Consider the following 12,260-nt stretch of genomic DNA (forward strand, 5'->3'; position numbering starts at 1 on the left):
TTCCAATGTCCCTCAACTCCCTTCTCCTCTCCATCTCCCCTTGTCCTCCATGCTATTTGTTATGCTCCACAAGTAAGTGAAACCATATGATAATTGACTCTCTCTGCTTGACTTATTTCACTCAGCATCATCTCTTCCAGTCCCGTCCATGTTGCTACAGAAGTTGGGTATTCGTCCTTTCTGATGGAGGCATCATACTCCATAGTGTATATGGACCACATCTTCCTTATCCATTCGTCCGTTGAAGGGCATCTTGGTACTTCCCACAGTTGGGCGACCGTGTCCATTGCGGCTATAAACATTGGGGTACAGATGGCCCTTCCTTTCACTACATCTGTATCTTTGGGGTAAATACCCAGTAGAAGAGCACAAGAGTTAATGCAAGCAAATTAAAGGGTGCAGCGACAGCATAATGGAAGCAGAACGTTTCCTTTGGCTTTCCTGAATTTCACCATCTCTACTGGCTTCCAGTGACTTCCTTTTAGCTTTTCCAACTTCATGATTTTTAGCCACCTTATTTTACTCTAGAACCTCAAACAGACACCTCCAAAATACTAAATAGAGACCAAAAAAGCTCAATGAGTCCTTCAATGGTCAAAACAAAAGTGATTTTTTTTTTTTAAGAATGTAACAGATCATAAAAATTGCAACTAGTTTAGGGCAGAAAAAAAACCAAAAGTGAGTTTCTTATTTAAGATGGGATCTGTTGTCCTGTGGGTAGAACTATAGTTTGTCTCTTACCTTGTCTTTGTCTTCCAAATTCAAATACTGTCTTCCTTTGTTTTCTGCTTCAGAGCTTAACAAATCTTTATTAAGCTTCTTTGAACTAAAGAATCCAACTCCTTCCTACAAATATTATTTTCCATCTCCTTCCTTGCTGCTTATGTGTATTGTGCAGCCCTATTTAACAAACAATGTATCTACGATTCATGCTGGCCTGACTCTAGAATTCAGGAGGTAGGCTAAGGTTATCGGAAGGAACTTGTAGTGATAAGTTCTTAAATTCAGTTCTCAGTAGTTGCGTGTAAATAATTCGTTGATATAAATACATATAATAAGGAGCTGTAGATTCCCCTTCTATGTTTAGATTCATCAAACATGACGACCCAAAACAGGTCCACTCCCCTTATGTGAGTTAATTAATCCTGAACTAGATCTAACCAAATTCTTTGCCTATAAACATGTGTCAGATTTCCTTCTCTATAGGTAAAAGCGTAAGAAACCTGGAAGACTGCCTTAACCAAGTGACCAACCTTGACCTCACCAGTAAGGAGATAAATAAGATACCGCCGGCACCAAGGACACATCCTTTTTCTGGTATTTTTGCCAAAAATGCATACACTAGACAACCTCAAATTGATGGAAATTTTTGCAAAATTGCTAGCCTGTAGTCTTCAAATTGCTAGCCTGAACTGTTCCGTATTTAAGGAAACTAAAGAAAAATGACAACTAAGTGCAATGTACAATTCTGGACTGGAAAAAAATTGCTTTGAAGGACATTGTTCAGAAATTGATGCAATTTAAACATGGATTAAGTAGTAGTAATGCATCAATGCTGAAATTCTTAATTTGTAATTATGGTACTATGGTAATGAGAGAATGTCCTTATTCTTAGAAAATGCTGAAGTACTGAAGCATTTAGAGCAATGGGGCATGATTAGATAGATAGACTGCAGACAGATAAATATCTCATCTCACTGAAAGAGGGAGAGAGAGAGAACACCAGTAGTATGCAATGTTGACTATATAATAAAGTACAACTGGAGAAGCTTTGAATAATTAGTGAATCCAGCAAAGGATATACGTCAGTTCTTTATATCATTTTTGCAACTTTGCTGTAAGTTTGAAAGTATCAAAATAAAAAGTTACCCAGGAAACGGACAAAACACAAATCAGAGTTGAAGTTCTTGTATATTCGTCCTTCACCCCATGCACTGCCTTGTGCACCGACTTTGATGACCACTGATCAAAACTAGGCCTTGGCAAGAAAGTGCCCAAAGGGGACAAAAGGAAGATCAGCTAGAACACTGCTATATAAATGCAAAAGGTTTCTTATTGCTCTTTGAATTTTCCATGGTATTTAGAACATAAAGGCTCTTAATAAATACTTGCTGAATGAATAATTAAAGAGTAAGATACTTCAGAGACAAATCACGTGTATTTTAAAAGACGAGGAAATGGGAATGCACAGTGCTTAACTTATTGGGAAAAAATCACCTAACTCATAAGAAAGAGCCAAAAATCAAACCTATCCTTCTCATTAAATGTTTATGGCTCTTTGCCTCTAAGCATAGTTTAAGCAGGAAATGTCAATAATTAAGTATTAGTAAAGTTCCTTATGTAACTGTCCTAGAGAAATTAATAAGACTTAAAACTCAAATGAACTGTGTGACACAAATAATTCTCATCGAAATAGAGTTTTGCTTTCAAATCATGGTCTGGAAATTGGGAGTACCAGGTATAACAACAGCGATGTTTGTGGCTCCATATCTGACCTTGCTTAAAACTCCTCAGGACATCTGTTATTAGTTTTAACTGGTAAGAAAAGATAAATCACAAAATCACAGAATTTGCAACTAAAAGGAATGATCATGATGTTCTAGTTCAGTTTTCTTGTGTTGGAGAAAGTCAGTAATAATTTCTTCCTTACTGGAATCAAGAGGGCTCAAATGATAGGTTTATAAATTAGTTTGATGTATCTGATAAGCAAACATATACATATTCAATGAATACTGTCAAAATGTATGTTGTCTTCTGTCCAAGACATATCTCTATAGATATATTTATGTTCATCCATTAGCAAATCATAATTAAACCTTGCATATCAAGCTATGGAGACAATCTTATAAACAGATGATCTGAGGAACAAATCAATATCTATAATTGGCTAAAATGTGGCCCTGCCTTTGACTGTGTGTTTATCATTTCTAGCACTCCTTTCAGTGTAATATGATAAGGGGGTAGGAGGCCATCATTACAGGAATATTATTTCCTTTTTTTTTTAAGATATTATTTATTTATTTGACAGAGAGAGCGAGATCGCAAGCAGGCAGAGAGGCAGGCAGAGAGAGAGGAGGAAGCGGGCTCCCTGCTGAGCAGAGAGCCCGATGTGGGGTTCGATCCCAGGACTCTGGGATCATGACCTGAGCTGAAGGCAGAGGCTTAGCCCACTGAGCCACCCAGGTGCTCCATGGAATCCTATTTCTGAAATCAAGAACCTATAATACAGTTTCCAACATGATGTACTTCAACTTTGGAAAGACCTTGACCTTGGGTCCATCAGAGATCATCAACCATCCCCATCCTATGCCATGTATGCCTGGAAAAGTTTTTGTTTGTTCATTTGTTTTTGTTTTTTTACTACAACAAATGGAGGAAGGGAAAGTGCAAGTGAAGAGACCTTTGAAACTTCGTGGAAACTAACTCCAAAATTAAAACATGAATTCACCTGTTTCTGGCAAGACCACTACCATTGTTCTCGGGACTTTCAAAGATGACTAAGACATTTATTTGGAAAAGACAAAATCTAAGATGTTTTTGCTATAATGAGCTAAAGAGTTCTGGATAATAATGTGATAAAATACTATCTTCATCATGGGAAGAATTTTATTCTAAATAGTGATTTAGACTGCACTATTGGTGGTTCTTAAAAGATGTGTGTTCTAGTACAAGCATTGATGCACAGGAAAAAAGAAGCAGATGCCTCCAGATGGCGAAAAAGGATGTGAAAATCTACCTTCATTTTATGTGGGTGGGGGAACAATCGATGTTATTGAAATGGAATTGCAAAGCACAGTCTAGACTGTGGTAATTGAAGCCCTACAAATGAATAATGCATAAGAAATAAATGTATTACATCATTTGGGAGCCAAAGGGCAACACTTCTTGCAGGAAGAAGTGAGATTTGCTCTAGAGTTTCTCTTGGCACAATTAATCTTTTGGGCGGGAAAACTCTTTGTTATTGGAGGCTGCTCTATTCACTGGCATCACAGAAGGTTTAGCATCATCTTTGGCCTCGATTCACTAAATGCCGGTAGCATCTTTCCCCACCCCTGATGATTACAACCAAAAATGTGTCCAGACATTGCCAATAACCAGGGGTCGGGAACTGAGGAATTGGTCTAGTTAAGAACCACGACCCCAAAGGAAATGGAGATTTCCCCTATTGATCACCCCACAAAGAGTTAATCCTGGAGGGGTGCCTGGGTGGCTCAGTGGGTTAAGCCTCTGCCCTCAGCTCTGGTCATGATCCCAGAGTCCTGGGATCGAAGCCCACATCAGGCTCCTTGCTCAGTGGAAGCCTACTCCCTCCTTCTGCCTAATGCTCCCCCTGCTTGTTTGTTCTCTCTCTCTCTCTCTCTCTCTCTTTTTCTCTCTGTGTCAAATAAATAAATAAAGTCTTTAAAAAAGAGAGAGAGAGAGAGAGAGAGAGTTAATCTAGGAATAGGAATGGATGAAAGGCAAAATTTTCCTCATTCTACTCCCCCAAAGATTGGAGCCTCTTTCCTTAGCCAGGGAGATCTACTTAAAAAGACACTCTCATTGAGAAGTGGTAAATATTCTGTCCCTTTTATTATGGTTCCAGGCAGAGATTAGAAGGAGAGATACTGAGGAATGAGATTCTAGGTAGAAGACTGAACATCAGATAATTAGGTGGCATCAAAGGCCAAATCATTATGACTAGGGTACACGCTGGTACTGGGTGATACTGGGTGACGGGGTTCCATTTACTATTGCTTTATGACAACAAATTTGCTAATTTCTGGAGGCTGTGTAAATTTTTTCAAAGAATTTTTTTAAGTGCCTGGAATATAAAAGTGAAGTTTGGTGTTCAATGTTTTCTAACTGTGATACCATTTTTCAAGGAAAATTTCACCCTGAAGTAAAGCAAATAAAACCGACCAGATAGGACTTTTCTCTGGTTGGTCTTTGGACAGTTCCCTGTGTGACACCTGCTCTATTCCCAATCTTTGAAATGGTCCCCAGAACATAGCTTAAACATCTCTACCATCAGGGATGTCCTAAAGAAATGACTGTTTCTGGTTAAACATAAAAATCTATCACTACTGGAAAATAAAGAACAAATTAAATGTCATGACGGAAAACAAATCCTAACAGGGCTATTTTCAGGCAATGCTGTTACCAATCACATATGCTCCCTTTTCCCCATCCTGATATGTTTCCCTCAATGAGATGTTGCTCTTTCAATCACCGTTTTATGATATTTTTAAAAGATCTGAAGATAGGGGGTCCTGGGTGACTCAGTTAAGTGTCAGACTCTTGGTTTCAGAGTCCCAGGATTGAGCCCTGTGCCAGGATTCCCACTGAGCGGGGAATCTCTTGTTCTTCTTCCGCTGCACCCTCCCCTCTCCATTCATGTGCGAGCTCTCTCTTTTTCTCTCTCTGAAGTAAGTAAATAAATCTTTTTAAAAAGAGATCTAAAGATATAGGTCTGATATTTTTATGTTACCCCCATATTTTTATGTTTTGCCTGAACCCACAAAAAATTATATAACAGTTTTTTCAATTCCATAATAACCCAACCGGAAAATGGGCAAAGAATCTGAATGCACATTTCTCCAAGAAGACATAAAAATTGCCAAAAAGCCCATGAAAGGATGCTCAACAAAGTTCAGCTATCAGGGAAGCATCAGTCAAAAACACAATGGGATGTCATTCTGCACCCACTAGCCTGGCTATAACCAAAGAGACATAATAAGAGTCAGCAAAGGTATGGAGAAATCAAAACCTTCATACCTTTCTGGTGGGACTATAAAATGGTGTAGCCACTTTAGAAACAGTCTGACAGTTCTTCCAAAGATTACCCATTGAGTTATCACATGACCCAGCCATTCTAGTCTGGGGCACATACCGACGTGAACTGAAAACATACCTCCACACAAAAACTTGTACTCAGATGTTCCTATTTAACCAAAGGGCAAACAATCCAAGTTTCCATCAACTGATGGGTGGATAAATAAAATACAGACTGCCCGTCCAATGGGATATTGAGTATGAAAATTATGCTACATACTACCACATAGATGAACCTTGAAAACATCATGCCAAGTGAAAGAAGCCAGTCGAAAAAAAATGGATATTGTATGACTCCATTTATATGACATATCCAGGATAGACAAATCCACAGAGAGAAGGTAGATGAGTGTGGACCAGTGGCTTGGAGCTGGGGAGAAAAAAGGGGTTCAAGGTTTATTTCCTGGTGATGAAAATGCTCTAAAACTGTCAGGGTGGCAACACAATTCTGGGAACATACCGAAACCCAGAGTTATCTTTAATTATGTAACATTTTTCATCCTGACTTTTCTAAGAGTTTATCTCTCTTTCTGACATTCTAAGTCAATCTTTTAAATACCCCAGCATCTGGCACACATTCCACATATACAGAAGACAAATGGCTTCTCCTTTAAACAAGATGAAATACCCTATCTGGAGCAAAGCCACCTTTACTAATTGTAAATCTGGTTGTAGATCTAATTGTAGCTTAATCATATACTTTAACTTGCTGTCAAAATATTGGTGATAAATTCCAGAAGTCATAAAATGTCTCCCTCTCACTTTTTCCCATAACATCTACAAAAAGACTGTGTTATATTTTAAAAGCTGAGAAAAGCATGTACACATTCCATTTTATTATATATGCAATTTTACAAAACTACTGGTTCACATTCAAAAGGCCTAAAAAGAGGCAGAAATAATAGTAGGAATTCTGGACAGATGTCAGAATTCTTGGTAAGTTTTTAAAGCCTTCAATAAAATCGTCATTTTTTTCAATTGAGAAGGAAAAAAAAATCCAATAAAAGTAAGAACAAGCTTTTCATACATCAAATGAGCCGGAAGTGATTCTTTAAATTAAATTCACCGCATGCTGAGTTTATAGTCCAAGAAAATGTTTGACTCTCTTTATCTATCTAATAGACATGATTTAAAATAATGGTTATAATCAACTCTTCTCTCGCCTCTGCAAAGTCTCCCAAACTTGATCCAGGGTGACCCCCTCTGGAGATGAGAGAGAAGTTCAGCTTCACCTGTCCCCACATGGTTCCACCAAAGAAAAACTCTTTTTAAAATACCTGAGTGAGCACCTCTCCTTGGTCTAGCTCATGCTAGCCAATCACCAGAGACAACATAATTGCCCACACTTTATGAAATGAGGGAAATAAATTCACATCCAAATCATCAAAACACAGAGAGCTAATGAATTGGTTCAGATCCATTTGACCTAATTTATCTTGCTTGAACACAAAGAATGTCCAGGAAAACACCTGTCATGTAATGAATTTCTGCTTCAGTAAAGTGTTCATGAAAACAGTGATCACCAGGAACGCCTGGAGAACCAGTCTTATTTATTTATTAAATAAAATATATACCATCCTTCCTATTTTAACAATTTATCTTAGCAATTCCTTATTGCTGATATTGACTCTGTATTTTAAATATGGACCCTACAAATTACAAATGACACATCTGTTACAGTGTTTGTATACATAGAGGGTACTACCATGTCTTATAATTAGTCACTCGTGTTTGACTCTACGCACGTGTCCCTGCTCGGTGGTTGGGACACAACGAGATGTTAAAAGGTGACCATATTTGTAGGGAATTCTGCACAGGCAGAAAGTCAGGACATAAAGTTAAATAGATAACTACTGATAACACCAGCCCACAAATATGCCCCCAAAATCATTCCAGCGGCTCCAGGGTGGCTCAGTCGACTAGTTGGGCTTCTAGCTCTTGATTTTGGCTCAGGTTATGACCTCAGGGTCATGAGGTCCAGCGCCACCCTGGGCTCTGTGCTCAGTGTGGAGTCTTCCAGAAAGACTCTCTCTCCTTCTCCTTCTGGCCTTCCCCCAGCTCGCTTGCACCTGCCTGCTCTCTTTCTCTCTCTCTCTCTCTCGAATAAATAAATATTAAATCTCAAAAAAGAAAAAAAAGAACCATTCTGGAGTGTTTTCTTTCACCCAGTAAGAAAGATGAACCCCGTGCCCTGGTTGGGCAGGGATATTGGCTAAGATCTCCTTGAGAGTGGCGTTTGGGCAGGCAAAAAGGAAGGACCCAGTGCTCCAGACCTAGAGCTTGTTGTGTGAGCCAGGGCACAGGAGCAGGAAGAGTGAATAGGCCAACATAGCTGAAGACTAAGGATGAGGTAGAATATTCCACAGGGGTGCTAAGGCCATCCTGAGCTAGAGCTTACAAGCCAGGCCAAGAACTTGGTGTCCTTTTCCAGCAATGTGAAACCACAGGCAGGGAAACCAGTTGACCAGGATTTGAAGCAGCAGGTCCTAATCCCAAATAGCAGAATCAGGAATGGAGAAAAAAGAATTTAAGAGACTTTATTTAAAAAAAAAAACAAAAAGAAAAGAAAAGAAAAGAAAGAAAGGAAAAAAAGATAACAAAAGAATTTGGCCTTTGCTGTACATCTAGCCAATTATTTAAGAAGAAAGTTGAGGAGGGGGAGGAGATAACATCACAGTTTCAAGAAAAGTCCGAAGTTCGAACAGGCTTAGGGGAAACATAAGATTAGTTATGCAGAAACAGCAAGGATATGTTTTCAATAAAAGACCATATGAGTCACCAGTACATCTTATCCTATTTTTTAATGAAACACACAAATATATAAACTTACGAAACATACAATTTAGTGGGTGAATTTGGCATTGCCAAAAAAAAAAAAAAAAAAGGCCATCCATGGATTAATTGAAATAGGCCAAGTCCTCCCATACTTTCAATCTGAAGAGTTTACAAATAGATACATGATTACCTGTTTTTTCTGTCTAAACGGCACAGTTCACACACACACACACACACACACACACACACACACGAGGAGATACATTCATAGGCTACTGATTATACAAGTCCTCCTTTGACTTCCCCATGGGTATTATTAATAAGCTTCTTCAGCTCCTCTAAGAGGCTTTTTTAGGACTCAGATTGTGTGCAAATGTGCAATCTGAGCTTTCCAACCAATTTATGAGAACTCTCAGATCAAAACCAAAGTCTCAGATAAATGAGGGGAAGTTGTGTTTTTCTGATGTCCTCATAAACATCTTTTCATCCCTTTAGCCATAAGACCAGGGGTGATTTTATGTTAGAAGCACAACACAGAAAGGAAGTAAGAAAAAGATTGTTAACGGAGAGCTCTTAGAGTAAGTGCAAGGTCTAACCCTACAACCCATACCACTCCCCACCATGTTACTCTGTCCAGCCACCATTCTGGGGGAGGCAGATGGGGGAGGGGAGCTCAGGGAGGGTCTTAACAGAGTCCCAAGAATTTTATAAATTTCTCAAAGCATATTTCACTTGCTTTGATTTAAAAACAAGGTAATAAATGCATACCACGTATCACTTCAGGAAGAGAAAGTGGAAACAAAGTAGAAAGTTAAGGAATCAAAATGTGTTTTGATTAACGTCAGGCTCTCAGCAAAACCTGATTCAGCATCTGCATCCCACGTACTGTGCTTGGCTTCAGAAGTACGACAGTGAGCATCACCTGGCTCTCCCTGCATTCAGGGATCAAAAGCACTTAGCAATTACCATGTAGTAGGAGATGCAAATATTAGCCAAAAGATTTCACTAATAAATACATAAGGATGGGCTAAGCAGTGCTGGGGTGACAAGATTTCTGAGACTTTGAAAGCATGAAAGAATGGGGATCACTGGGGTAGACACTGGTAGAACCGAGTGCAATTAAAAGGAGGAGAATTCTGCAAGAAAAAGCTACGTGTGATTAAAATTAGAATGCTTTAATTAATTTAATTATTAGGATTCTATAATTCCCTACAGCAGAACTGGAATGCTAATGGAAGCTATCAGATTAAAACAAACAAACAAACCTCCTCGGGCTACTGGACTATAAAATGCAGTTAGTCGACTCATATATTTACATTATTCCAAAGATCTGTCCTACAGGCTCCCTTACTTGACTTGATGCGGGAACTCCTCCATTAAGCATCATCAAAATTCCTTCCAAGCCAAAGTGCTCTGGGGCCTTTGGGCACATGCACGGGGGGGCACAGTGTGACTCTGGGTGGTATTCTGGTATTTTTAATTTCTTGAACTAAAAATGCTTATTAAAAATTTAAGTTTCGGGGGGCACCTGGGTGGCTCAGTGGGTTAAGTCTCTGCCTTTGGCTCAGGTCATGATCTCAAGGTCCTGAGATCAAGCCCCACATCAGGCTTTCCGCTCAGCAGGGAGCCTGTTCCCCCCCACCCCCGCCTACTTGTGATCGCTCTCTCTGTCTGTCAAATAAATGAATAAAATCTTTAAAAAAAAAAAATTAAGTTCCTGTATGAAAAAAATTTAAAAGAATTTTTTTTTAATTTAAGTTTCTGGTCAGAAGTCTTCCTACTGTTCTTCTCAGTACTCCATAAAGTAAAGCATTTTGTCTTCAGCAGTCCCATTTGGATCTTTTCTGTCATCAAGCATGATATCCACAGAAGTGGCCTAGTAACCTGTGACCCCCTTGCCCCGCTCCCTCCCTCTCACCCTCAAGCTCAGCCCGTTCCTTCCCTGCCTCCCCCAGGGCCAGGACCAGCAGACAGCACTCCGAGGGGGCAGTACTCACTTCCTTTCCTCAAGCAGAGCGATTTCTTTTTTGACCTCATTGTATTCTTCCGCTATCTGGCAGTGCTGTTTGAACACCTGCATGGATTCCGCGGAGTCATGGCAAGGCGGCAGAGGCTTCACAAACAAGAAGAAGCAGAAATCAGTCCATTTCTTCGCATCAGAATGTATTATCAATGATTTCGCTCCACTGATGTCCTTTAGAGGGATTTTTTTTTTTTTTTTTTTTTTTTTTTTGCGTAAGAATAGCATTGTTGGTCAACACTGGACAGAGTTTGGCTCATTCTACTAGACTGAAAATAGGGAGGTGGCCTGACGTTTCCCCACGGTCACCTTCCGGTGTCGTTCATGGGCTTTCTCAGGCCTGTAAAAATAGGTCATCTAATAATTCCCTACTTCTCTCCAGAAATCTTAAACTCCGCCCTGGAGAAGGGCAGTGGCGGGGGGAGTATTTCAGTGGTCTGCTTTAACCATCCCCTGCTTTCGACACCTGCAGCCCAGAGGCATAGTCTCATCTTGGGGAATGGAGTAGCCCTACGAGAAAGGTTCTCTTCTGAGAAATGCAAACAAACTGAAGAAATCTTGCTGGGCTGGAAATAGAGGATTAACAAACCCCATGAAAGACCCAAACCTCAAGTGAAACAATGCTTGTCACATGTGAGGCCAAAGAGAATGTGGATTTTTGTCTTTTTTTTCCTCTCTCATCCACAAGGAAAACAAAGACCAGGAGGGAAAGCCTTTAAACCCTAAACATGTGGAAAATCCTACTCCTTTCCAGAAGTTATTTTTTAAAGAACTAGCTTTCCTTGAGTTTGTAATTCTAATTTTTACTTTGGAACATATTATTAAAAACATTACCTTAAGAAACACTAGCTAATAGTCTTTTAAAGAGTGTTTAAATCACAATAATTCACAGAAAATGGCATATACGTCTCAGAAATAACAATTTCATTGCTGAGTGGGCTCTCTGGTTAAATCCTTTTCTTGTTATAGTCTATATATCTAAGTATGTGTCTGACTAAGTAATATTTTCACTAATTTTATATTCAGAAATTAGGAAGTGATGCATTTCTTCCTGTTTTCTCCTCTCTTTATATTCTTTGAGGACAAAGATTTCTTCAGGTATTGTATTCAGCAACCCCACCCAGGATGTAATAGAAATTCTATGAAGTTCTATAAAAGCCTATAAAGTCTGATCAACAAATAAGATGACCCTTCTTATTTATCATGAGGCCTCCGATTAGAGGTCTTCTAAAGGAAATAAAATTTGAAATAAATTTGCATAGAATTTACCTCCATGTGGAACATTTCATATCCAAATTCACGGAAAATCTAATAATAATTGCATTATGGAGCATCTTTCCCTTCTGCCCCATGAACACATTTACAACATGAACTCAGCCTGTTGGAACCATTATCATCTCTCTTTATAGAAATAAATTGAAAAGTACTGCCCAGTAATATTACAGTATAATGCACCCCATGAAACAAAGCTCTTGCCAAAGGAATTCAGAACTCCTGGCTCCTCTGGTCTATGTCCTAGAAATCACCACCCCCTCATCAATTTTCACCTGTTACCCTGGCAGATTACCAGGTATAACAGTAAGGAGAATGAAAACAATTTACTCCGGGCACCCTGGCCAAGTTGCTATTAAATCATCTGTATCCTCTGTCC

General features: G+C 39.2%; 1 protein-coding gene across 2 annotated transcripts in view; it reads right to left on the minus strand.

Moving 5' to 3' along the window:
• MAP3K7CL (MAP3K7 C-terminal like) overlaps positions 1-12,260 on the minus strand; it is a 38,785-nt gene that overhangs the window by 1,383 nt on the left and 25,142 nt on the right. For both annotated transcript variants that reach the window (XM_004757470.3, XM_004757471.3), the window contains one exon: positions 10,587-10,702. In XM_004757470.3, the coding sequence (XP_004757527.1) occupies positions 10,587-10,702 (116 nt within the window). The remainder of the gene's footprint in view (positions 1-10,586; positions 10,703-12,260) is intronic.

This window comes from Mustela putorius, unplaced genomic scaffold (assembly GCF_011764305.1).
Source record: "Mustela putorius furo isolate JIRA1106 unplaced genomic scaffold, ASM1176430v1.1 tig00000832_pilon_pilon_pilon, whole genome shotgun sequence".
Taxonomy (NCBI): domain Eukaryota; kingdom Metazoa; phylum Chordata; class Mammalia; order Carnivora; family Mustelidae; genus Mustela; species Mustela putorius.